This window comes from Lotus japonicus, chromosome 5 (genome assembly GCF_012489685.1).
Source record: "Lotus japonicus ecotype B-129 chromosome 5, LjGifu_v1.2".
NCBI lineage: Eukaryota > Viridiplantae > Streptophyta > Magnoliopsida > Fabales > Fabaceae > Lotus > Lotus japonicus.
This window is the reverse complement of record NC_080045.1, coordinates 40,791,720-40,819,199: the sequence shown is the minus strand read 5'-3', so window position 1 is coordinate 40,819,199 and position 27,480 is coordinate 40,791,720. Positions and strand designations below refer to the sequence as shown.

Sequence of the window (27,480 nt, the reverse complement as noted above, 5' to 3'; positions counted from 1 at the left end):
GAAGATGAGTTTGAGGGTGCTAATACCCGCCTCATAAAAATTACATAAAAAATGTTAAATTAGGTGGACATGGTTCCCAACGACTTTCATTGAACCTGACAAGGATGAAATTTAGTTTCATATTTGCATCCCCGCATTCCTTAAACTCACATGAACCCGCTTTTGCTTTTATCCATCATGGTTTTAACTTCACTATGGTTTCAAACAAGTTTACAAACACAAACTTGGTAATTTGTTCTTTAAACCTAGATACCTAGAATATTGAGGGAAGGTTAAGAAAACCTAACACAAACAAATTAGATTAGCAAAGTTCAAAAGTTTTGGTTTTTTATTTTGATAAGCTCAAAAGTTTTGGGTAACCAACAAGATAAGCATCAACCCAAAATGCAAAAATGAACATCGATTGGTAACCAACAAGATAAACACCATCGTTGAATATCAATGGGAGCGCCACATCAGTCACTCCTTGCTTCGAGCTTGCCAAAATGACCCATGCCAACAACGTGATGTGTGAGATCACCATAATGACCAAGATCTTCTTCAAATGGACTTCATTTGCAGTGGCGAGCTCTTCGATTCTAAGGGCCGATTCATCGGGCGGTGGTGGGAGTTTTGTTGCAACTAGTGGTGGTGGAGATGCATGTGGTGGAAAAGCTGGTTGTGAAGGAGATTTAGGGCATCAAATCCTAACTTTTTCCAGTTATCATATAAGCGCTTATTCATATGTTTACATGAAAATAACTTATAACATACAAGTATTTATTGATAAAATAATGAGTGTTAAGAAAATACGCTTGAAAGAGCTTCTAGATAGATCATGAGCTAGTTCATAAACTTAGGCAAACACTTACCTAAGTGCTTATGCTATAAGATAAACTGAAATAAACTTTTACAAAGGCACTATTAGTATAATCTAAAATTATTTGTTGAAAAGAATTACGTAAAAGCTTATTCCACAAAAAATTATCAATTTTCAATGACCAATAAAATCTCACCCTTGTAGTTTGTTTGCACTAGGAAGCAGCACAATTCAGCTGCTCTAATTCAACAATGTATAAGAGATAAAAAATGACAGGGATTCTTTGGAATCATCAAGAAAGGAGACAGATCAACAAGTTTGGGGCCAGTTTTTGTATGGATCGCTGAATGCGGTAGCGTTACCAGGCCTTGAGAACACCACCTACATACAGGGTACATGAAACTCATTATAAACTTGTTACAATTGCAACACTTTGCAAGAAATCTAGGTCAATTTAAAAAGGATCAGGCTTAATGCTCCAAGATTGTAAGAATAACTGTGTAGATATACCTGATAATTCCCAAGTGTACGTGACTTAAAACCTGCACCACAGTAATCAAAATAGTATTCCCATGTTCTGATGAATTTTTCATTGAATCCTAGGGCCAAAATTTCCCTGACAGCACAAAAATAAAATTTCAATTAGTTAGTGTAACTAATAATTTGAATTCAAAATAGTGAAGTATATTTCAATCAATGAATAATGGGATAATGGTAGGTAGACACCCGATTGGGGCATATACCGCCATTTTTAAGATGGGCAAAAGAGTATAATAGCATGTTTGTATTAGCTTCTTTTTCCTCTAAATTAATATTGCGATTAGAAGCTGCTCATAACATGTTGGGATCGGCTTCTCCTTCATCAAAATTAGTTATGGAACCCACAAGCTACTCATAGCATGTTTGGATCAGCTTTTTTTTTTAACAGTATTAATTTTGAAACCCGGGAGCTACTCCTCGCAAAATTGATTATGACTTGAAAATCAATTGCAAAGAGTTTCCAAAAATGCACTAACTACATGTTGGGATGGAAACCAAAGAGCACTTGTTGGAGCTTATTTAGTGAATTTTCTAGTAGAGAAGCTCCAATATGCCCGTATTGAAATGAGCTCTTAGATAGTAAGATGTGATTAATGATATAATGGGAGAGAAAGAGTGGTGGAAAGGAAGAGAAAGTAGTAGATGTGGAAAAATCAAGGTTTTAATAAGGTACCTTTGTCTTTCCATGAAGTTCTTTCTCCACAATCTTAGCGTTTGGTAGTAATGGATTCCTATGTTTTCAGTGTGCTCCACACTGCATTTAAGAATATTCAGCTGAGTAAGAAAGAAGAATGAAGGGAATGCTCATTGATAGAACTCAGCAGTTACATATAGAACTTGTACCAGAGCCTGGATGTGGCTACCATGGCTGATGTTATCCTACTTAGAGAGGGTAGGCAACCTCCTGGAAAAATATATTCTTTTATAAAATCAGAACTTCGCCGGTATTCATCATAACGCTCATCCGGGATCGATATGAACTATAGAACAAGATAAAACAACTTTCAATAGTTAGCAGCAATTTAAACAACACAAAGAAAATACTTAGTATGACTATTTCATTTACAATCTAAAATTTACATAGAAAGTTTAAAAACATTCCAATAGATCGAAGGAAATATAAAATTTCAATGAGCTATCAAATACCTGGAGAACAAGAAGTCCATCATCTGCCAATACTGATTCACAACAACCAAAGAATTCTTCCATGTATTCATGGCCAACAGCTTCTATCATTTCACTGAAATATGATTATACAGGTTATGTATATGTTGGAAATTCTGATATTTGTACATGAGTCTGCAAAATTGAAGTGAAAAGTAGCTCACCAAGATATAATCCTATCGTATTTGCGTGTCTTTGGTAATTGGCGATAGTCACACAGAATGAACTTGATATGGTCCTGGAATCATGAATTCATAACATTTAGCATAAGTTCACTCAAAATATTTGAAGTTCACATTTAATTTAGATTTTATATTCAATTTATAAAGAATCTGTCAAATTTTATGTTAGGAAATGGCTTAAATACTCTGTAGGTCCCTGAAATTGTACCCCGTATCAAAATAAGTCCCTGAAAAAAAAATTTCCGATTCCGGGTCCCTAGAAAAATTTGTTTGATCAAAATAAGTCCCTACGCCGGAGAAGACAGTGGTTGCCTCCTCATTGTTTCCACAAACCATGAAATAACATGTTTAAAACACTCCTAGACCTTCATATATCTGATCTGGGCGAAGAAATCGCAAGAAACAAAGCTAAAACGAAGAAACCGAGAAGCTCCATAAATTCCGGCGAGAAGAAATCAACTTGCGACTGGCCTTTTCTCTTCAACTGTGACGACCCAGCCCACGAGACCACCACCACTGAGTTCCTGAGGACGAGACGAAGCCGGCCCAACACCCTGGTCGTAGCGCCGCCATGACCGCCGTCGTCAACCACCGTCTTCTCCGGCGTAGGGACTCATTCTGATTAAAAAAACAATTCCAGGGATCCGGAATCGGAAAAAAAAAATTTCAGGGACTTATTTTGATACGAGGTACAATTTCAGGGACCCCTAGAGTATTTAAGCCTTAGGAAATTCATGATAAAATTAAAAATTAGCTTGTTTAATACCTGAAGCCCTTCATCTTTAACTCTTTTTTCTGCAACTTTGAGTTGCTCTTTGGACAAAGTGATACCAGTGTATTTGCAACCAGTTTTCTTGACAACTTCAATGGCTAAACTTCCCCATCCACATCCAATCTCAAGAATTTCATGTTTCTTCTCTATTCTAGCCTTGATTCATTTAAGGGAAAATCATATTAGATCTTTTGCAAGATAGCAACTAAGTATTAATAAAATAGCAACCAAAGAGCTCACTTTTTCAATCAGAAGAGATATTTTCCTCATTTGTGCATCTTTCAAGTCTTCATCTTCATTCTATCAAATAAAGGAAAAATGTTAACCAGCTACTGCAGAAATTGAAGGGCAAGCATCTTTTACTTGAAATTTGGACTTAAAAAATCAGATATCGGTTGTCCTTGCCTTGAACACTGCACATGAATATGTCATACTTTCATCTAGGAAAAGTGCAAAGAGTTCATTGCTCTGCAAATAGAACAAAAAAGTAGTGTAAGCTTGTGTTGGCTTATTGTCAACACTGAAAAAAATCATGGAAGGAAAAGATACTTGAGATAGACAGAGATGGTCCCATGAGGAATGAAATGATAACGCAAAAATTATAAAGCTTTTGGTCAAACAATAAAGCTAGCTGACACAGTGATATTCACAATCTATAAACTGTAAATTGTGAACTGTCTTGTTAGGTAAAGATTATTTTATTTCACATTTTTCTGATTGTGCAAAACTTGTTATGTGCTCACACAAAATTGATGGATAATATGTATTTGCTGCAATTTGTTCGCTACATCTAGGAACCTTTGTAGTTCTTAGTTTTCATACCAGATCATAATGCCTAGAGATGTTCCTGCGAGCCTGTGTGAGAGTATTTTTCCTTGAGACATGATCCATAAAGAACCTTGCAGATGTCAAACCAGCTGTAAAGAAAACTGGCGTCCACCAACCCCGTCTATAAGAAAATGAGGAAAGTTTGATATGCAAGTTAAAGACAATTAATACTTTAGTTTAGGATTCATTCATCATATCAACTTACCTATTCTTCAATTTTGTGTTGGATGCATTTAAATCTCTATTTGCTATGAGAATCTGCAGTAAAAATACCAAGGTGCATAGAAGTAAGAACAAAGTCCCAAAGAGGCTACTCCATTAAAATAAAGATGAGTATGATTACCAAAAAGAAATTCAAGAGGCCTTCATCTTTATCTACAAATGAAAAGTCCCCGTTGATATATGCATCAGCTAGGCCTAAATCTGCATGAGTCATAACCTGAGAAAAATGTAGAAATGATTAAGTTTGATTTCCTTGCAAACTACTTAATATTAGAGGTTCATGACAAAAATAAGCATATATTGTCTCTTCTGCAGGTAGAATGACATAAATCAATTATTCTAGTTCATGCAAAGTTTTGAAGTACATACCTTCCAATAAAATTGGGGACTGTGGACTCTCAAAACACATTTAAGGAAACACTTCTTCCCAGTTCCCTCAAAGGTAAACATAGTTCCTCCCTCCTCCAATAAGCTGTATTCAAGGTAAAATGTACCAGTCACTAGATAATTTTTTACATGTCTAATCCATAAAAGATGGTTTATGTTTGATGTGGTGTGGTTAATGCCAAGATTTGAAATAAAAAGTTAGGCTAAGATCAATGAAAAACATGATGTCAAAGAATCTAATTATTATTGTTTTATAAAAAATAGCAACTCCAATAGATCCTTTATTACTTTTAGGATCACCCTGCTTCAATTCTTTGGTCTTCAGGCATACAAATAAAAGACAAGCTTTCCACAATTTTCCAAATTACAAGATTATGTGTTCGAATGGCTTCAAAATTTCCAATTAGTTCATATTTTTTAATTTATTTCTAAATCCAATTTTTAATGCATCCTTGTTGAAGGAATGCCAACTTTTGGAGAAGTGATATTTGAACTCACGTTAAACAACCAGTAGTAATAAAGAAACTCAGGAATCTAGTCACGAACACGCGGGCTCCCAGTTCCTTCCAAGAAGGTACCATGTGTTTTGGGTTGGTCAGAAGGGCACAATGTCTTCCAAGAATGTCATGAGCTGCAACCATGCCAGCCTGAAAGTTCAATCTTGCAGTTCAGTTTTTTGCTTCCTTTCAACAGGTTAGTGACATATTTGAAAGAAAATTAATTGCCAACATATATTTCCAGCATAAGGAAACTCTTCGAAGAAATTAATCACATTTCCTTTTTAACTACAAACATAAATTTAACTACCTTTAATCCATCTTCATGAAATCCATAGCCTGAAAAGCAAAAAGATATTCAGACCGAGAGTATATTTGAAATTCGCACAAATTAATAAAAATAATAGAGTTTGTTCTGTAAGAAAAATAAATACACAAGTAATTATACACACAACATACATACACACCTTGATAGGCACCAGAAAACCAAATTCTTCTTTTCCCTTGAATATGGTCTAGCTCTTGTGAAGCTTTGAATGCAGCAACTGATGGGACAGGGTGACCAGTTGACCACTTAAGAAGACTATTTTCTGGTACATGATCTGGATTAAGAGTTACAAGAAAGGGTAGACTTGTTTCTTCCAGATTCTGCAAATTAGCAAATAAATATTGACCAAAAAGTATATCCTTTGCTGACTGTAGTTAAAAATAACGAAGAATTCTCTTATGATCAATGCATTCATATGGAAATTTTTACCAACCTGAAGAATATTTAGCCAGTATGTTACACAAATTTTGTTGTCTTTACTTCCAAGGAAATTCCATGCACTCCATGCTGCTGGGTTTTTGGGCATTAAATTTTTATCATTGTGTAGATAAATATCACTGCCAATACAGATCAAAGAATAATTGTGCATTTGGATTTAACTCGAATATAGACAAACTAAGATTCTTGATTATAGCATCTTCAATTTTTGTCATTAACATACAAGAAGACATGAAGAACACACAGTACAAACCAAAAGGAATCCAGGAATATAAAACTTGGTTTTTTTGCTCTAGGTCTAGGAGAATATAAAATTAAGAATTTTAGCATCCTTTGGTGTGATAAGAAGTTTATCTCTGATGTGGATCCAATGTCAAGTGATCAAGTCTACAAGCAGCACTACAGAAATTATAAATCAAAAGATACCATCCATGCATCTGATTACTACGTTTAAATGTAAATATAACCATTACAATCTGTTCTTATTCTATTAATAGATGGTGGCCAAGAAAAGGAACTATTAGTATGTGTCATGAACCAAACAACCCCAAAAGCTTAAGCTTGAGCAAAGGCACATGAATCGTCTTAAGCATGGACAATGCACAACCTTGTGCTGACATTATACCTTTTTTATTTTAATAATAGACAACAAGGGTCGAACCCGCGAGACCACTTAGTCATAGAGGGTCTGATACCATGTCATAAACCAGTTATCCCAAAAGCTTAAGCTTTATATTACCTGTATGCATATTGAAAAGCGCCAAGAATTCTTCGCTCATCAAATGTTGCTTCATCTCCTAATAATCTCAAAGCATCAGGTGCATGTACAGCCATTATGCATCCATCATACAATTGCTCAGAACCGTCTTTACAGCGCACAACACATCCTGCAATTGTTTTTCTAGAAACTTTATTACTTGATCTATCAGATTGAATTCACCTTCCCTTTATAAAATGGAAGGAATTGAAAAAGATTAACAAGGGATGGATTTCTTACTCACCTTCTTCAGATGAGGAAACCAAGTCCACCTCACAACTAGTTATTATTTGACTACCTTTACTCTCAAGCTCTTCTCTAACCTGATTTTGATAATAAATAGTTAATGTAAAACAATTAATTAATAGCTTATGCTGAAAATCTCTGGTAAGTCACACTGAAAACAATTCCCCAAGTGACATGGGTCTAATTAATACTTAATCAATAAATTAAATAGCACCTTGTGAACATAATCTTGTGAACGCCATTTAACAGTTAGCCACTGTGGTCTACCAAAGAGCTGCAAAGAGGACCAAGTGAATCAAGAAGTAATCTTTAAATATTTGGATAACAAAACTAGATTATTCGTCACTACTAGTGCATGTCTGAAAAATCTTCTACAATTGATTCTGAAGCCAGAATCAATTCTGGAAAGAAACTTCCGTCAGTAGCTTATCAGTTTCAGAATTGATTCTGATGAAAGAGAAACTGATCCAAACATACTATACATAAATCTTGAAGAGTCAGCTGTAATGGTGTACACTAATAAGTTGTCCTAGTACCTGAAGTAAATGGTGATTGCGGCAGAAGGAGAGGACAGAGAAAGCAGAAAAGCTCTTAACCCCTTCAGAAGAGCAGGACCAAATAGAACCACAAATTGGAATCTACAGATTATAAATATACACTAAGCATTACAAACATATTCTTCGAAAGAAAGAAAATAAAATAGAGCAGTCTAAGGTATAATTGAACTCACAAGATAGGCTTTCTGAAATAATTCTGAGTAACCCCTTGACTTGAGGAATTGCCCTAGAGGCTCATTGCGGTCAATATGAGGGTTACTCTCGAGCATATCAAGATAGCTGCATTGCCAAATCGGAACCAAGAGAACACCAACAGATTTATCAGGATTCAGTTATTCAAAGACATAAGGAAGAAGGCTATTATAGCAGGTAGCAACTTGCCTTATAGCATCATCTTTGAACTTGATAATTTCCCTAATCATTTGCCAAAAGTAAGGATTCAGTGCATTCCTCTTCTGAGCAAACAAGCCTGACAAACCGTTTCGGCTGCCCCATTCGCAGCCGCGGCCGTTGTCTAGGCTGACAGAAAATGACATGTCTGATAATTCCATATCAACTCCAAGACTCTCAAAGAATTCCATCATGTTTGGATATGTGACCTGTTCAATAGTCCATGTTACATTGTTAACAGCCTCACAACAGTAACATTGCTGAAATGAATCAGTTTCAGGGTAGAAACTGAAAAACATTATATAATAGACTAATTTTTATCTTTGATTTATGATGTATTGTGATGATTTTTTACATACATACAGACACACACATATATGTGTGCATGCATACCATGTGTCCATTGAATACCTATACTTATCTTCACATCCATGTATAGTATTTAGTACAAATTGTGAAATTCTATGGTACCTCTTACACGGTAAAATTTCAATTCTTTTCACACCCCTTTTATACTATCACACTCGACACCACACTGACATGGTAAAAAGGGTCTCTGTCTCCTTTTCACCATACAGGGATGGTGTAGTGAAATATGGAAAATAAGTGGCATGAACAAAACATTTTTTTTTCAAAATAATGACATTATACACCTGTACAGACTCATGCTTAGTGTGTTTTGATTTTATTTTTTATATTTTTTTTAATTTTTTTTTCCCCTTGATAGACAGTTTAATGGGAGAGACATGTATTTCAATGCTGTAGTGAAAATTTCTCATGCCCTTTTAATCTTGCTCCTCTGTAGATACCTTTTGGATTTTTGTTTTTTTAAGCGAAACCTGTGTAGCTGGCATTACCTATATATGTGTGGGAGAACTGCAATGCCAGGACCACAGGTAGGGCCCACATAATACTTATGGAGTTATTAGTGGATTGGATCTTGTAGCTTATAAAAATAAGCGATTTTACCTTAATTATATTCAAACACACTCTTACTAGTATTCTAATCTAAGAATGTTTTGATAATTTTAGGCAGTGTTTTAAAGATATGAGTAATTTCAGTTATATTATACGAAATAATTTTCATTCTTTTAAAAGTAAATATCAAATAATTTGTACACTTTTAACAGGTTGTAGGATATTTGGTTTACTTTCCTGCTCTTCTACCACACTCACAAGAATACAAGATATAGTTTTTCCATTGAAGATTAACACTAGAAAGCTTTCTGGAAGGCATTACTATAGAAGTTTCTCTAAAAACATGAAATGGTGTGGACAAATAGATAAAGTTCAATGAAGATGGAATCAGTGACGCTAAGCTTGTGCTTGTATAAATTGGAAATAACACAAGATATAAATTGGAAATAAACACATTCAAGCTGCTTTTGAATGTGCGCTCCCCAAGGAAATACAAATAGCTAAACATACCCAAAACTAGAAAGTACAAATGCTAACTTAGCTAACTTAGAAAAATGTAAACATCCAAATTAAAAGCTTAAGTCCCCTTTACTGTTTTGGATAATGTAACACTGATTTTGAAGCTAGGATTAACTTGTAGCTCAATCTTAATGAGAAAAAGCAAAATCTTGATGAATGTGTGTGGAAGTTGAACAATTGAAACAGAGAAATGAAAAGCAAGTGGGGTTGTGTGGCTAATTACCCGGTTGAAGACCATGAAGCCAAGGTCCACATCGACCCCATCAACATTGACAGTCTTTGCATGTCCTCCCAAGTAGTCTTCCTTCTCATAAATCACCACATTCACTCCATCTTTGGCCAAAACATAAGCAGAAACCAACCCACTAATCCCACCACCAATCACTGCAACTTTCTTCATCTTTCTTTGAAATGCTTCAACTATCTTCTTTTTTCCTTTCTTGTTCTTGGTCTTTTTCTGAAAATGTGGACAGAACCCAATTCATTAAACCCTTTAAGAAGAGGTACTGAAATGGACACGTCATACGTGGAACTCAAAGGTCCACAGACAAGGCAAGTGAGGGAAGAGAAGAGCAAGTTGTCAAGTAGTACTTTAATGTTCTTTTGTTTACTGTTTAGCTTAAACGACAAGACTGTGCTACAATTAGTAATTGTAATTAACCTTGAAAACCCCAAAAACCTCTTCACTTAAACCAAACAATTAAGTAAGAGACATCTACATTTATCATACTCACTAAAATATATACACTTCATTTTTTATAATTTCCTACAATGTCACATTATCTACACCACTTTACTAACTTTTTACTCCAACCCAACAACTCTTAAAAGTTTCTATAGTGGATCCCACCATCAACATCACATTTATATATTTTATTATTTTTCTCCATTTTAATTAATCGTAAGTGCTTGTAATAAATGCAAGTTCATTTTTCAAGTCTAGTGTAGAGTATTTATTCTCACATACTCATATTTGTCATGTTGGAATTGAATATGTAATCCAATGGTAATAGATACTCATATGAGTATGTATTTAACATTAGATACTATCATTGGAGATGCTCTAAGGCACCAGCGTTGAACATTCACTGTCACTTAATGACGGAACTAAAGAAGAAAATACTAAAATAATTTTCCAATTAATTACAAAGGTGATGAGAACCTGGACACGAGGATTAACTCAGTTGACAATATAAATTTACTCTTCGAGAAGAATTCTCGAGTTCAATTCATGCCCAATACATAGGACTAAATTCCAAAAATAATCGACATTCACATGGTAAATGTGGTATCCATATTCTGGATTCCTCGAAACGAGTATCCAGCACTGTTATCTTGTCCCATGTGTTTTAATTGCAGTCTAGGATTGCATGTGAACTTTGAGGAATGACTAGTGATGCTTCAGGGCTCAGGCCCCGCCATATCCGTAGGAACCAATTTATCAAATATTTTTTTAAAAAATATCTACAGGTATTTACAAAACTTTCAAAACTACTATAAAACAAAAAATAATATATTCTACCTCTTGTAACAAAAAAAAAAACTAAAAATAATACCATATATTGTAATTTTATTTAAGCATTTTAAATGACACACATAAAGTTTAATTAATATTTTTACATAATTCAAGTTATAAATAAAGTATTTTAAAATTATATTTAAACTTTCTTCCCATGTAACCAAAAAAATTATATTTAAACATAATTATTTAATAAATTAAATTTTATTCTAACCCCGCAGGTTTGAGTCCAACAACTCACAAAATTCAACTCTTAATCATGCGTTAAACAATCCAACACGTAACACATATCAAAACAAACCATTAGACCAACTATCAAAACAAACACGGGTTAAGTTGGTAAGGTTTTAATGATGCATGATTTATTTAATTTATCTCCATGAAGGTGGTGGGTGATGAGTTATTAGTTGGATCATAACTGTTGGCATGTAATCTTTTGTAATCTTTTGCTTCTTTACTTTTTTACGTTGTACTTTTTTCTTTCTTGTATTGGGTTGAAGTACCCCTTGTACTTCATTTCAATATAATTCATTTGGCTTTATCAAAAAAAAAGAAGTTGGTGAGTCCATTGTTTAATGCATGTTTGGCTTTTAATTGAGTTTTCAAGTTGTTTTTCCATTTAATGTCTTGTAAGTATAGTTCTTAAATTCGGTCATCGTAAATGTAGTCTTAAACTAAAAATCAAACACGTGTGCTTATTTATAGATGTGAATTTACTTTCAGTCAATCGATATCAAAAGTTTATTTCACATTAGACATTACAAGAAAAACAATATTTAGAGGCGGACATTTTGCAGCAGTTCCACGAAAACCGCCTCAAATTGTAGCACTAAGGCGGTTATTTCAACCGTTGGCCAAAAGCGCGTAGAACGCCCCGACTCATAAAAACATACAAATTAACAAATAACTAGGATTATAGCCCGTTGCCGTGCGATGCACGGACGAGCGATTCTATGAGTTATAATTTTTAATTCAATAATTTATAAAATAAATAGATTTATTTTAATAATGTTTGCAGCTATAAAAAGATAGGTGATATTAAATTATTTTTTAACTTCAGTGTATATTAATGCTATCACAGGAAAATGAGCTCTTGACCTCAACCACATGGAAGTTCAGATCAAGCGAGCTCACGAAATACATTGGTGACGATAAACAGATTATTAACTTTAATAGATATAAAATAGATGTATTTTGCATTGCTTCACTTTTTTAATAGAGGAGGGATATATTAACTCAAGGAGTCAATTAAAAAACCTACTCTCACTCTTAACCGTTGGATTATATTAAAATAGAAGGGCTGAGATTAAAAGGTAATAAACTCCATGTGACCCCTTGCCCTAGCCGCACACCCCATCTGAAAGTCCACATCCACTGCAAAGCGAAAGAGATGGCTCATCCTTGAATTTCAATTTGTTTAGATCTTAACCATGTCAATTTCAAATTGTTATAATTTATATAATAGAAAACTTGTGACATTTGTATTTTTAATAGAACCTTTGTATGACATTTGTGAATCGTAACACTGTTACAAGATTTGGCTTATTGGATACAAATAGAATTAAACCTGCACTTGTGGTTGTTGGATACCAATAGAATCACTGAGATGATGAAAAAGTACCGTGAGAGGATGAGAGGCGCTGAAGCTTGGTGCCGTGGAAGAGAAAAACGATTAACATGAGGAACTGATGGAGGAAATGCACAAATGATCCAATTGGAAATATAATTATAACACAACAATAATGTTACAATTGGAAATGCACAAATGATAAAATGATAAGTGAAGAGATATTTTAATGTAGAACCAAACATAACTAAACTATTTATAATTAGTAACACAAATAACATGATATTTTTTGAGAAAAAGTTTGATGCACTAACGGTGTGATTTTTTTCACACTGTCAACCAATTAAATTTCTTAAATATGAGAAATATAGATTTTTAATTTAATTAAATTGACTAACATGACAAATCTTTGAAATCTAAACTTTACACCGTCGTCGGAACATCAAAATTAAACTATTTTTTTATCAATCATCATACATAAAAAAAAAACTATTTTATTTTTTGCTGATTGATAAAAAATTGTCTCGTATGAATAGTGTGCGGGGCCCTTCCAAAAAGCAATATTTTATTTTTTGCTGCCACCACTAAAAATATTGTATGAAAACCTCGTTGCATAAAGCATGTTCTTAACTTTCAAAAGGAAACTACCGATTGATGTTAGTACAATGAATTGCTCAAGTCCTGCACCTTTCCCCATAATTCATCCGAATCTAAGATTAAAAAGTCATGTCGAGCCTCAATTCTAAGAAGAAGAAGAACTCTGATCTCATGTTCTGCTATCACCCATTGTTTCATGTGCCTATCTCCAATTCCTCTAGAAACAACCAGAGATCCTTGGATCCTCCAAACGCCATGACATAATCCACATAGCCATCCTACAAAGGAAATTTCAAATTAAGAATTTAAGAGATTCAGAGAGACTTGAGAGAATCAAAGTAGTCATCAGCAACCATAAAATAAAAATGAGAAGTAATGCATGTAAGGAATAATAGATGTCATGTAAGGACAAAATTCTAGCTAAAATGATGCAAAAAACTTCAATATGTAATACCACCACTTATAACTTTTGGAATTTGATAATAGACACCATTAATCATTCTTGAGCAAGAACTGCAACCAAAGAGAAGAAGAGAGAGTCAATAAAAAAATGTCAAGTTAAACTAAATTAACAAATTGGGGAGATGAGAAATGGGAGAACAACATCTCTTTCATTCATAACTTTGCATTCAAATGAATTATTTCAGATATAAGAGAATGAATAAATTTCCTTTATCCATAACTGCACATCATTAAAGCAATCAAGAAAATTGGCAGCCCTTGAGGAAGACTTCTGAATTGAGAAAATTGGCAGCCCAAGAAGCATAAAAACAGAGCCAAAAAACAAAAATTTATAAAAAGAAAGTCAAAAGATAAAAGTAACATTAATTAGATATATAAAAGAAAGGGGTTTTCCATGGATATAGTTGGAGATAGCTGAATTTGGTCCACCAAACCCAAATGAATTTGAGAAAGCTGCAAAAAGTACACTAAAGATCAGAAACATTGGTTTTTACATTGTTACCACAATATCACAAATAGATATGGTACACACCAACATTAACTTCAGGTTGCTTCTTGACGTTAGAGACTGTGTCAATTGTAACATCATCCGTCAAGTTCTGAGGAAAAATGAGTAAATTAAGCTATAAAAGGGAATCAACAAAATAGAACATATTTGATTAATAGGATGAGTTTCAGGCTGAGGAAAGTACATCTTGATTAATAGTTTGATGCAACCACCCAGTTGTTATTTCCTAGCTTACAAACCACCAGAAGCCTCAAGACCATGACCAATCATTGACTGAAACCAGGATGTAATCACAAGATTCAAGGTCAAAAAGAGGATGCTATTCTGAAATATTTAAAAAAGTAACAAATTTCTTAACTTAGTGGCATTCATTTTCGATTATGATGTGTCCATACAAACTTGTTTGATTGCATGAACCTCAGCCAAGTCACCTGCTAGTGTTGAAGTGGCATGAGCATTGATATAGGTCACCTGTACAAAGCAGGATTCATCAGCTTTTACATGAACATGAGAATCTGAACTTCTTTTAGAGGAATGTGCCAATTTTGATCCTGGTTGCTTGCTATTACTTCCTCAGTTCCTATTTATAAGTTACACGTAACTAATTCGCACACATTTGATAGTCTTAAATAAGAAAATGATGTTAGTTTTTTTAAACTACCTCCTATGAAAAAACTAACAAAATTTAGTGATAAGAGTTATATGTAAAAGGGTAAACTTAGGAAAAAGTATTTAATGTCACATTGATATTTTAAAGTGACTTATACTAAGAGACTGAAAAACTTTTAGATTTTTATTTCTTACCTCTACAGGAGAAACCCCAACTGCAGTCCATCAGACCTTGGATTTGTCATGTGACCAGCATCACACGTTATGGCACCCTCCAGATATTTTGCAATTATTTTGGCTCTCCTTTTTGTTGCACTCTCCAAGCTCTCCATTACCTGTTCTTAGTGATAGAAAATCAAAAGTCGTTAGCATTGGAATTTCATTAGGTAAATGAAAGATATATATATATATATATATACTAAAGAAAATTTGGGTTTGAGGTTCTACCAGCGCACCAGAGCCTTCATCCAGGACAAAACCATGGTCTTGAAGCCTTCTTGAGGTCTTCATTCCTCTGAGACAAAGCCCTGCAAGCAATAAAGCCTCCAACACTAATAATTGAAGCTTCAGCCCCACCAACCACCATAACATCTGATTCCCCTCTTCTGGTATGATTAGCAGCTGCATAAAAGCAGTAATTTGCTGCTACAGAAGCTGCGGAAATGGAGTAATTGGGACCCATTAGGCCAGTGTCTATGACCAACAAAGCATAACCTATAATATGTGAAAATTTAAATTTAAAGATTATGTATTTCTCAAAATCTAATTTATCTGCCAAGTACCTTTGATACTACTTCGAAATTAACCATAGAGCATACATAATAAACATGACGAATACTGTTTGCAGGTAAATCTCTTGATTCCAGAGTATCCTCTTTTGACCATGCATCCTTTAATCTACTCGAGAAAGACAAAATTAAAAGAACACCATTCATCCTTCAATATTATTGTTAAAACTATTGTGGCAACATAGAGAGGAAAAAGTCAGTAGGTCAAAGCATATGACATAAAGATTAATAAAACAAAGAAGAAGAAAATCCTCAAGATCATGAAATATACAGCTAGCAGTAACATCAACGTCTAAATTAAATACATAAGCACATAAAGATAATAACATTCTTTCATCAATCATGTAGCTAGCCAGTTACTGGCATCAACATTAAACCTGCCTAAAACATATGTAACCTTTTTGCTTGAACCAAATTTATACACCTAGCGTTTTATGTACAGGGAAGAGCTTCTATAAATGACTCCATTCTACATACTATCACTTTTGACTGGTGTTTAAGGGGCTCCTGCTTATTCATTTTCCTTCGCTGATTGCAAATAATCCATCGTGACTTCACCCTTCATGATCATATAAATACAAAATACACAATATATAAGTTGTAACACCCTGATTTCCGGGTGTCACCTTAGTAACCAAAAATAAACTTTACGCGGAAAACAGGTAATTTTTTTTTATTTGATTCTTTTTAAATAAAGCGATAGAAAATAAAAACATAACCCAACACTAACTAACCAATATACAAATATATACACATGTACAGCCTCAGCTGCACTCTCCCGTCACGCGCACTCGCAGTGACTCCAAAGTGATATGCCCGCAGGCAAATATATACAGAACCAGAACTGTAAGTGAGAAAGTTATACTTACAATCCACAAGGAGAAAGTCGACCTCAAAATGGCCTAAGCAAAGACCCCTATGGTCCGACTGACTCACTGTGATCCCTCAGTAAGAGAACCACACAAAAAGTCATGCGTCGGGAACCTACCCTGTCCCAAAAGCAAAATGAATCAGAGCTCTACACAAAATATGACGCCTGCCTAAACATACCCTCCCAGTACCGAGTCCACAGCGAACTGAAGTTGGCAAGTTGAAGCTCAGCTCCATGCGTCGTAGAACTCCTTTCGTCAGACGTCCACACTCGTCAGTCCGGTCCTCCATGACCCTTCCCCGGTACGTCGCTCGATGACCCACAACATCGATCACCCAAGCGGTGGGGGCATGACGGTCCACCAACTCATACCTGATCTCCCCCGAGGGAGAGACCATCGAAAACCAGTCCGCCATCGACATCTGGCAGCAGGCCGACCGCCCAAACACAAACATGAAACCAAAGCCAAGGCGCTAGGGTCAACTCACGGAATAGAGTAGATATACAAACAACATGTGATAAGGGGGTATATATATATGTTTATATATATATAGAAATATACTCCTAGCATGTTATAGGCTCTAACAATACTTCAGTAATACAAACAACACACAAGTCCAGTCAGGATGAATGTATGCGTGAAATGCAATTCAATATGATCCGGATAATTGTGACGTGTTCCCGTTCGCCACTAGTGAAGCATTCCCGTTCTTCACTATGGATGAAGCATTCCCGTTCCTCATCCTTGACAAAGCATTCCCGTTCTTTGTCAAATGATGCATTGGTGAACCATTGTAACACCCCGATTTCGGTGGTGTCACTTTAGTGACTTTAAATCAATAGTGCGGAAAATGCGTAAATATTTTTTTTCGTTTTCTTTTCAAATAGAAGACTTAACATAATGAAGACTCAACCCAAAGATAATAAACATAAAGTAATTGGGGATAGTGCCCGCAGGCGAATAAGTGCATCCCATGGTCAGAGCCATGAGTTTTATGAATACAGTTTTCAAGGAGATAAGTCAGCCCCAAAACGGGAAATGACAATCAGAGCTGTGAAAACAATCCCCCCATATAATACACTCCTAACATCGACCCTCATCCGATCATGCATGAAGTCCGGGTCCACGTCGAAGGCTCAGTAGTAGTCATTGCGCTCAGGATCCTCCCCGAACGACGATCCATCTTGAATCAGCTGTTGGACGTCTGGCAGCAGGCCGACCGCCCAAACACAACCATACACACAAAGCCAAGGCGCTAGGGTCAACTCACAGAATATAATAGATAATACAAGCAACATGTGATGAATAAAGGGGTATATATATATAGGTTGTATATATACATATAAGTTCTGTATCGTCTACCCTAAGGTATATACATAACATGTTATCAGATTTCTAATAACAATTCAATATTCAATATCTCAACAGTTCAATAAGTTATATCTCGAAAACTCGATAAGCAATATATCAACGAATATAGTTAAATGCATGGTATGTCAATGCAATGTCATGCTCAAAATATGATCCGGATAAAATGTCACCCTCACGATGACCCGAAGCATCTCGCTTTTATGAAGCATCTCGCTCCTGTGAAGCAGCACACTCCTGTGAAGCATCTCGCTCCTATGAAGCTGCACGCTCCTGTGAAGCAGCACACTCCTGTGAAGCATCTCGCTCCTATGAAGCTGCACGCTCCTGTGAAGCATCTCGCTCCGATGAAGTCCGATCTGAGATCGTCCTTTGGAAAGCAGCACACTTTCCAAGAATTGTATGCATGAATGCAATATGGTTAGCCAAACAACGAATCGTCCTCACCAAGGTACGCGTGTCTAGCTAGAGTACATTGTCTCTACAATACCCTAAGGTAAACAAAGAAGTGCTAATCGCATTTGGTAACTTTCCTAGTCACTTGGGCTCACCGTCTCGATGGCCAACCAAACTGCTCAACGAGCAAAAGAATGCATCTCGCACTCAGTGACCTTTCAACTTACCATGGCTCACCATCTCGATGGCCAAACGAACTGCTCAACGAGTAAAAGAGTATCAACATACTCAGAACTGACTAGTTCCCCGGCTTATCCCTTGGATTGGCCAACCAATAAAACGTGCTCATCGAGCAAAGGGCCAACGCACAATGGTTTCCCCAGAAACCTGGATCCGACGACACTTCTCATTTTCAAAACTTAATGTTCAAGCCCTAAACTTTCGTCTGAGTCTTTTATCATTATATTAAGGGTTTTGAGGTTGTTTAATACATTATGGAGGTTCATTATGAAATTGTTTAAGTTTCGTCTCTACTCCTATTAGTTTCAAAGATCCCATAATTCCAATGATTCTCTGGAGAAGGTCTCAAAACAAAAGGTCCATCATCACCCAAGTAATGGCCCGAGAAGTTCCCAGGTAAGCTGGCCGGGCACAATGCCTCATTAAAAGCCCTTCTTGAGAACAACCCAAGTTCTTACGTGAATTCAAATGGGGTTTTTCCAATATCATTTTCAAACTCAATTTTCCTTTGAGAAGGTCTCGATCCATAAAACAATAATAGGGTACGAACCTCGGTCTGTCCCATCAAACTTTATCCAAAAACTCGTCAGGAGTCTGGCATAACTACCCGTTATCCACTATCTTGACGTTCCTCACTCATTCGCACAATTGCACGGTATATTCAATATAGTCAGCAATTCAAGTGCGTAATAGAAAGACACAATATAATCAATATAATCCAAATATCATGTGAACAAATAATCACATAGCCTATAGTTAACCATTTAACAATTAAGCATGCGAGTCAATTATCAACATATCAATGCGATAAATCCTAATCTCCCATGTCGGCCGAAGCCCAGAAAACGAAGACACACGTCTCAATCAGTTCACTCTGCCGAAGCCTTCAGAAAACATTTTCAATCTAGACAATTCATATGCATAGACAATAATTCAAGTCGAATTTATCGACGCCTACAAAGCATTAGCTAGCAAGTAAGTTGCCTTAACCTCGAACTCGTCCAGTGTGTTCAAGCAAGGCTCCTTCACAATCCTCTTTTCCTGCTCCAAGTGTTCCTCCAAACGAATCTTTGAGCAAACGAAGCGAAGGTCAATCAAAACAAGTCAATTCGGTCAATACAACACTAACTAGCGTTAGACAAAGCTTAAGAAGCTTCAGAGTACAATTTTTAAGCATGAATAGACGACAGAACCTCGTTCGCTAAAACGAGCATAACTCGAGCTACAGAACTCGGAATGACACGAAACCAGCGCCAAAATTTCGACAATCGGAAGAGCTACGCAATGGCTCAGGTCATAGAGACCCAAAAATTATTTTTGGACACGGTACTCTAAGCAATAGGTTTCGGCCACTATGTAAAATAGGGTTTCCGAACTTTTTCTTCGATCTAAATCGATTCCTAGGTATTCTTAGGCGATATCTAGGCCAAGGAAACTCTCAGAAAAAATATCGAATCGAAAACTGTCGCAGGGGTATTTTGGTCATTATTTTCAGCTCAGAATTCCAAAATCAGAGTTTCGAAAAACAAATTAGATGGGGTTGACACTAACGACGATTATGACGACTAATCCTACTAGCACTAAGCTAAGGCGATAGTTTTCAGCCCAAAGGTTGAGACTTTGCTTAAAAATGGGTATTTTAAGCAGAAATTGATTCCGGCGGAGTTCCGGCGACATAACGGAAAAACTAATCCGACAGAAGTGCTCTTGGGCACGTAAGGAAGATGTTTAGAATCAAAAATGAAGTATTCAGGATAGTTTTGCAAAAACCTCAAAACTATGAGCACAGAAGGACATAGAGAAAAGCTATGGAAAAAGACGATCAGAGGTAAGGAAAGCGACTATACCTCGAAACCTTGAAGTAGCAACTGTTTAATCGACGATCCAGCAAGAAATGAACAAAATCTCTTCTCCTCCTCCTCCTAGCAACTCGTGGCTTCAAGAGAGAAAATGGGTGAGTTTTTGTGTTTTGTGAGGTTTTTGTTTCAAGCTTCAACATATATATATATATATAGGGAATGAAATGGAAGATATTTTGTAAAGATTGGATAAGGATGGATAGATATTTATCAAAGATATTTTGAGAAGATATTTTGTGAAGATATTTTTGAGAAGATATTTTGTAAACCGGTACAGATTTGTTTAGATATCGGAGGATTTAGCTCATAGAGTTAAGATAAAAATATGAGAGTGATTTCCGATTCTTCCTACTGATTCCAAGGTATTCTAGACACGATATTCTCCCCGCTGAATCTTCTAATTCTTCAAAGAAATATCGGTATGATTTTTTGTTTTCGAGGCTTGTTTTTAATGTTATATATTGAGGTTGGCAAAACGCGGGAAAATGAAAGTTTCGCGAATCTGATTTTTCCGGCTTCATTCTCCATGAATTCTAAGATAGGTTTTGGCGACATAAATCCAAAACTAAGAAAAGGTTTCCTTGTATTTTTGGTAACTAATGCAAAGTCGGTGTAAAACTATTTTACCCGATAAGTTGCTTTTTGCATCGGATGTCGGAATAGAAAACTTCCTTCTGAAGAAAGATTGAAATCATCGAGAGAAATGGGTGTATGCGTGTAGAATCTTCATTTGAAGCTCTGAATAGAAAAAGTCTTCATCGTCGGGTGATTCTAGGGTTTTGAAATACCAGGGTTTTGGTTTCGGCAAACTTCCGATGATTGGAATCGGACGTTCGTAGATTCTAGAGTTTAGCCTCGAAACGATTGTGATATATGGAAAAAGAGAAGTTCTAACATTTCTCTGAAGATTTTTGGAATTAGTTTCCATCGCGACTTTAAGTGTAAACTAGCTATTTACTAGGGTTTCTGCCCTAGGTTTAAGCGTATATCGATCGTGCTATACCTTTTATCGACTTTGATGAAATCCTTAGACTTTTCCTGAACTTTCTCCTTCATAAATTTATTCCATTCGATAAACTCTTGTTCAGGTTTTTCCTTCATGATACGTCAAGCCTAATCGTAAATGGAAATCTCTTCCACTTATTCTAAGCTTAAAAACTTGGGTCTTACAACCATTCCCGTTATTCACCATCGATGAAGCATTCCCGTTCCTCATCGAATATGCATCGGTGAACCATTCCCGTTATTCACCAAATAATGCATTGGTGAACCATTCCCGTTATTCACCAAATAATGCATGATGCAATATGGTTAGCCAAACATCGAATCGTCCTCACAACACAAGTGTTTAGCCCAAAACCCAATATCAAAAACCCAAGAGTTGGTGTCGGTCAATACAACACAACTCGGAGTTAGTGTCGATCAATACAACACAACTCCCACAACCAAAACCTAGAGTTAGTGTCGGTCAATACAACACAACTCAAACAACAAGACCTAGAGTTAGTGTCGGTCAATACAACACAACTCAAACAACAGGACTAAAGTACTCGGGAGTTTAGTGTCGGTCAATACAACACAACTCCAACAACAAAACCCAATGTCGAAACCCAGGGTTAGTGTCGGTCAATACAACACAACCCCAACAATAAGAGTACTAAAGTACTCGGTGACTATCAATCATCACCATAGCTCACCTTAGTGGCTTTCCCCAATTCCCAGTAACTTCAAGACTTGACGACTTTTCCCCGTCTTTCGCAATCATTTTCCCCCTTTAGTTCTCATATGATTATTCGTAAATAAAAATGTTTCGAATTGAATTAGTCAAGTTATGAGTTTATTTCTCAAAGTCTAGGTTTCCCAAAGTCTCTAGTTTTCAAAATTCTATTCATTCTAGGTTTTCCAAAAACCCACCAAAAGAAGTTTCCCGGGGAAAGTCTAAGAATACGAACAAATGGCTAAGTCTCAAAACCCAAGTTTGAACTTGCCTAGGGCTGTTAATCCAACCCGAAATATCAAAGATCACCAGATCAATGAATCCCCACTCCGAAGTCGCGTCAGAACGCACCATTCAACAACATCTCAACATCATAAGTTATAGACAACATCATAACATCAGTTCATCATCATAATCCATATCAACACAAAGCATAAGTCAAATTTCTCGACGCCTATCATACAGTCATAGCTAATAAGTAAGTTGCCCTAACCTCGAGCTGCTCCAGTCTCGTGGTTAAAATCTCCTTCACACAAATGCTCTGAAACTCCCAAAGTTCCTTCAACTGAACCTCGGAGAAAAACAAAGCAGAATCCAAACAAAATCGATTAGTTCGATCGCAATACAACTCATAAACGATAGACAAAGCATTAAAGCTTCAGAATACAACAATCGAGTACGAAAAGACAAGTTTTCGAAAACGAAAACTCCCCCCCCCCTCACTACAAGCTCTCGGCCAAAAAGGAAAAAGGGCTCCGGCTCTTTTTCTTCGATCAAATCTGTTTACAAGGTAGTTTTAGAGTAAAACTAAGGCAAAGAAACTGTCAGAAAAATTTTCGGACAATCGGATCGAAATACGGCTGTTCAGGGGCATTTTGGTCCAAAATAAAAGCTCAAAACCTCAAAGTTATCAGTTCGGAAAACAAATTTGACAGCAATGATCCTCACGACATTCGTAAGAACTAATCCTAAAGGCACGAAGTCAGATTACGACTTTTCGACAGTAAAGTTTCGAAATGTGCGACAAAAAGGGTTTTTATACAGTTTTTCAGATCTTGGACAACTCGATCACAATCGGCGAATACTGACGGAGGTTTTAGCCTCTTGGGCACGTAGAGAACAAATCCGAAGCGAAAAATCAAGAAAAACGGACAGTTTTACGAAAAGCTCGAAACTTTGAGCACAGAAACGACTAAAGAAACGCAGTAGAAACAGTGATCAGAGGTAAGAATCAAGCTAGTTACCTCGGTACCTTGAAGTAGGAATGAACTGCGCGAAGATCGGTCGAGTTTCGGCGAAAAAATCTTCTCCCTCTCTTCTCCCTAACTCGCGGCCCTCTTTGGAAAGAAAATGAGATATTTTTGAATTTTTAGCTATTTATAGGCAGGTGAAATCGCGGGAAAATAAAAATTTCGCGATTCCGATTTTTGCAGCACGTTCACCGATGAATTCTAAGAGAGATTCTGGCGACAGAATTCCAGAACTCAAAACAAATCTCTGACATTTGGGGAAAACGATATCTAAAATCCCAAAAGCGGTGTAAGTTAATCTTTCCCGAAAAACTACTTTTTGCTGTGATGGTCAGACGACAAAACTTTGTTCTGGAGAAAGATTGGAAACGTCGAAACAAATCTGGCAACGCGGACGGAAACTTCGTTAGAAGTCTCTAATAGAAAAAGTCTTCATCCAGCGCTTGAATTTAGGGTTTCGAAGCAAAGAAATTAGCGTCGTCGGACTTCCGAAAAGTGAATATTATCGTGCGTACAGTCCAGGGTTCCGAAATGAAACACTGGTCGAAGGAAAAATAAAGAGAACCTTTAAATTTTCCAAGGATTTGAAATCTCACTTAATACGTTGCTCTATAAGCGAAATTAGCTTATTCTTGACACGCTCGCCATAAGGCAGGTGTGCAGACGACTCGCACTAATTCCTAAAACAACTACGCAACATTCCTCAAGCAACTCCTGAACTTTCTTCTTCATTAATCTTTCTCAAACATCAAACTCCTGTCACGCTTACACTGATTCTACGCATGAGTCGGAAATTAACTTGTCTGTAAATCCAGGTCTTACATAAGTATACAAAATCACCTATTAGAAAGTCAGATTCACCAAGTGTCATCCCAATTTCAGCACAGTGCTTCAATGATAAACCAATAGTTGGAATCGTCTCACCAGAATCAGGCACAACCTTTGTCCGGCTATTAAATACTATCTTGAACCCATGCTCAGTGGCACGAAATGCACCGGAGTTTGAAATAACATTAAAATAAGTTATCCTGTATACACTGCCCTCAACCAGTTCACCTCTAAACTTTTTTAGCATCCCTTTCTTAATGATGCCCTCAATTTTCACACCCTGTAAAACAGAAATCAAGCATCATATACATGTAGAAACTATAACATGACTAACTTCAAACAAATGACAGTAATGATATACAACCTCTACATCAATAAGCACAACATGGATAGCGTAAGGTTTTGAGGGTTCACCAACTGGAAACATATCCCAAACATGAAGAACCCGAACCTTCACTCTCCAAGTATCTTTTTTAGGATCGATCCCAATGCATATGGAACGAAGGGGATTCAATGCTCCAGCCATTAAAACCAGCAATTAAAACCAGCAAGAAAACACAACAGAATATGAAAATGCACAAATAAGTTTGGATATTACAACCCCAAACAAAGGAACAACCAAGGATGAGGAAAAATAACAAAACAATGGTGGTATTTATGGATGGCTTGGGATGGAGATTTAATATAAAAAATCAAGAACCCATAACTCTACCAGTAGATGGTCATTGGAATAGGGATAGGTTAACTATTTGTACAATCAATCAATCAATCAATGAGTCAATTTAGACAAGGGGATTGAACAAAGAAGTTAGAGAGCAAGATAGCTCTTTCTACAAATCAAACAAAATTCCATCTCATACACTGTTAGTGATTTTCAATCAAAATTCAAACCTGCTGACTGATTCTGCATCAAGTACTTGCGCATAAGCCGCTCCATCTCTCTGACATACACTATGCCAAAACGCGTCTGGAATAGAGTTGATTGAGCCGTTCAGAAGCAAAGGAAAAACCTAGATGATGGGTGAATAGGGGAGCTGTGCCGACAACATCTGAAACCCTAGCAGCTGCAAAACAAAAAAACAGAGGGTCCAGAAACCCTAGCAGCCACCCTTTCTTCTCTTCTCCTCTGAGCTGCATCTCTGTTCTTCTTTTGAATCTCTTCTTCTTCTTCCTCTCTTCTTCTTCTCGGTCACAACCTCTCTGGCCCCAAACGCTCCTATCTCCGGTCCCAATGCCTCCAAACGCCCCGGTCCACCACCAAACAACCCGATCCGCCTCAAAGGCCACGCTCCGGCCAAGACCCGCCGCGATCCGGTCTCCAATCTCGCAAAGGAAGCTCCTTTGTGCATGATTTTTTTATTCAATGAATTTCGGTTGATATTCATCTTTGGAATTCAATGATTTTCTCTTTTCTCTTGTTATGGCCGGACTGTTCCCTATTTTGAGCTGGATCGATCGTAACAAAAGATGCAATTTCTCTACCGTAGGATAAAAATAAAGAATGAATGGCCAAGATGCAATTTCTCTTATGAATAGTGCTGCTGAAACAGCCCATTAAGTAGATGTAGATAATGGACGAAAAAATGTTAGAGTTGTAACCCAACAAGGCTGCAACAACACTTCATATAGAGGCAATCAAAATTTCTTGAAAAAATAAACCTAAAATACATGTCCTTAATATCGACAAAGAGACAGGATTTAGAGGCAATCAAATCTCCCCCTCCAAAAAACTTCATATAATTAAATTTAATCAAGCAACAATGTTGATCTTATACGCTGGAGCACCACGTTGAAAAGCAAAAATCGCAAATTGATGAGTAATATTACCTGAAATGCCATTAGTTTTAACACCCCTCAATTAATCCTTCACCTTCTTTTATGCACTAAAATGTCTCAAATACCCTTAAAATTTAATTTCTTTCCAAATATATCATTTTTCCTACCTTATCGCCACCATCATCTTTGTTTGTCACACCACCTTTCACTTTTACTCTCATATCATGGTTTTATTCGTTCCCACTTTTCACACTTAATATATGTGAAAACATTTCATACTTTGTAAGTGTGAACCGATGTATGTTCATTCTCTCTTCACCTTTTTTCTTTCGTTTTAAGTGTTTCACACTCATTGAGTGTGAAACATTTTCCCACTAAGTGACAATGAAAATGTTTCACAGTTAGTAAGTGTGAAAATTTCGTTTTATCACTGTTGTTCGTATTTCACACTTTAGAGTGTGAATTTGGTTTGTAGTTCACACTTTGAAGTGAGAAATAGTTGTTCCGTTCACACTCTAAAGTGTGAAATTTATTTGTTTGCAAATTTTTCTTTTTTGATTCTTGCTCATTGAGGAAGTCGATAATGTGGCTGGAGGGGATCATATCAAGGTGGATAATGTGAAATAAGTAGATAATGAAGTGGATGCTATGAAAGAATTGAGTCAAATATTGAAGGAGGATGGAGATTTAATGAATGCAATATATAAGTGGGTATTAAAGGAATTTTCTTAAAAAATAGAGGGTGGATGATTAATTGAGGGGTGTTAAAACTAATGCCCAATGCGAATAGCTTCTTGCAATTAATTCCTTGGAGTTTTTTTGGCTAATTCTTCAAGGAATCATACTTTGAATATCAATGGCAGCAAAGTACTTCAAAAGCAAAATTTGTCTGCAAAAAAAAAAGTACTCCAAAAGCAATTGTTTCACTTTCATGTGCATCCAAACGAAAACAGTGTGCTGGTTCGTTTAACATGTGTGGGGCATTAGTTTTAACACCCCCTTATTAATCCCACACCCTCTTTTATTTTCTAAATTCCCTTAATACCCTCTCTTATAAAGAGATAATCAAAGGGTGATAGTATTTTCACACCTACTAACTGTGAAACATTTTTTTCACACTCAATGAGTGTGAAAATATTTCACACCCACTAAGTGTGAAACGCTTAAAACGAAAGGAAGAATGTGAAGAGAGAATGAACATACTCGATTCACACAATTGTGTTTCACACTCAAGGGTGTGAAACACAATTCAGTTTCGCACTCAAGATCAGGATCGGAGTGTGAATGGGCCAACGGTTGAGGATTTTATTTTCAATTTTAAATTTTTTCGTTTCTTTAGAATTAGATTTCACACTCAAGTGTGTGAAACATTTTCAAATTTCACACTCAAGAGTGTGAGTTATTGAACTGTTAATAATTTTTTTAATTTTTTTTTGTTTTTTTATATTTTCATTTCACACTCAAGAGTGTGAGATCTTTTCAAATTTCACACTCAAGAGTGTGAATGAACCAACTTTTAAGAATTTTATTTTTAATTTTAAATATTTCGTTTTTTATAATTAAATTTCACACTCAAGTGT

The 27,480-nt window shown here is 36.2% G+C and overlaps 2 protein-coding genes and 1 long non-coding RNA gene across 9 annotated transcripts; all 3 read right to left on the bottom strand.

Annotated features, from left to right (window-relative positions):
• Nucleotides 1-301: 301 nt before the first annotated feature.
• LOC130717628 (uncharacterized) lies at nt 302-10,026 on the bottom strand. Of its 5 annotated transcripts, XR_009012372.1 has the most exons (25): nt 9,768-10,022; nt 8,099-8,316; nt 7,891-7,996; nt 7,697-7,798; nt 7,375-7,434; nt 7,159-7,237; nt 6,897-7,044; nt 6,153-6,276; nt 5,859-6,039; nt 5,702-5,730; nt 5,393-5,541; nt 4,877-4,979; nt 4,629-4,724; nt 4,491-4,543; nt 4,280-4,406; nt 3,863-3,925; nt 3,698-3,757; nt 3,452-3,613; nt 2,668-2,741; nt 2,486-2,579; nt 2,183-2,319; nt 2,013-2,093; nt 1,310-1,415; nt 996-1,180; nt 302-654 (listed from the first exon to the last, which is right to left on the bottom strand). XR_009012372.1 is itself a non-coding variant. In XM_057567940.1 (24 exons), the coding sequence occupies exons 1-24, from the start codon at nt 9,942-9,944 to the stop codon at nt 1,109-1,111; spliced, it is 2,601 nt and encodes an 866-aa protein (XP_057423923.1). In that variant the 5' UTR covers nt 9,945-10,022; the 3' UTR covers nt 781-1,108. The 5 variants fall into 5 exon arrangements, 2 of the variants coding, with proteins under 2 accessions (XP_057423923.1, XP_057423924.1); XM_057567940.1 differs by lacking the exon at nt 302-654 and having other exon boundaries at nt 781-1,180; XR_009012374.1 differs by lacking the exons at nt 302-654; nt 996-1,180; nt 1,310-1,415; ... (1 more) ...; nt 2,183-2,319; nt 2,486-2,579 and adding an exon at nt 3,051-3,303 and having other exon boundaries at nt 9,768-10,026.
• A 2,542-nt stretch (nt 10,027-12,568) lies between these two features.
• LOC130721541 (uncharacterized) lies at nt 12,569-15,415 on the bottom strand. 3 transcript variants are annotated; one of them, XR_009013501.1, is made up of 7 exons: nt 15,254-15,415; nt 15,002-15,146; nt 14,629-14,668; nt 14,382-14,470; nt 14,222-14,288; nt 13,682-14,142; nt 12,569-13,505 (listed from the first exon to the last, which is right to left on the bottom strand). It is a non-coding gene; the product is annotated as an uncharacterized LOC130721541 (long non-coding RNA). The 3 variants fall into 3 exon arrangements; XR_009013500.1 differs by having other exon boundaries at nt 12,570-13,505; nt 15,002-15,141; XR_009013502.1 differs by lacking the exon at nt 15,254-15,415 and having other exon boundaries at nt 14,556-14,668; nt 15,002-15,016.
• A 690-nt stretch (nt 15,416-16,105) lies between these two features.
• LOC130719551 (uncharacterized) lies at nt 16,106-24,675 on the bottom strand. Its single transcript, XM_057570170.1, has 3 exons — nt 24,489-24,675; nt 24,129-24,404; nt 16,106-16,153 (listed from the first exon to the last, which is right to left on the bottom strand). The coding sequence occupies exons 1-3, from the start codon at nt 24,648-24,650 to the stop codon at nt 16,106-16,108; spliced, it is 486 nt and encodes a 161-aa protein (XP_057426153.1). The 5' UTR covers nt 24,651-24,675.
• Nucleotides 24,676-27,480: the final 2,805 nt, after the last annotated feature.

Bases quoted from the DNA above. Each gene is read 5' to 3' on its own strand.
- LOC130719551 (XM_057570170.1), bottom strand. From the start codon at position 24,650: ATGGCTGGAGCATTGAATCCCCTTCGTTCCATATGCATTGGGATCGAT. The intron at 24,405-24,488 runs GTTGTATATCAT...TCTGTTTTACAG, and splicing joins TTGTGCTTATTGATGTAGAG to GGTGTGAAAATTGAGGGCAT. The intron at 16,154-24,128 runs GTATACTTATGT...ATGATCATGAAG, and splicing joins ACTTTCTAATAGGTGATTTT to GGTGAAGTCACGATGGATTA.
- LOC130717628 (XM_057567940.1), bottom strand. From the start codon at position 9,944: ATGAAGAAAGTTGCAGTGATTGGTGGTGGGATTAGTGGGTTGGTTTCT. The intron at 7,997-8,098 runs GCAAGTTGCTAC...TTGGCAATGCAG, and splicing joins TTCAAAGATGATGCTATAAG to CTATCTTGATATGCTCGAGA. The intron at 4,544-4,628 runs GTAATCATACTC...TTTTTACTGCAG, and splicing joins GCCTCTTGAATTTCTTTTTG to ATTCTCATAGCAAATAGAGA.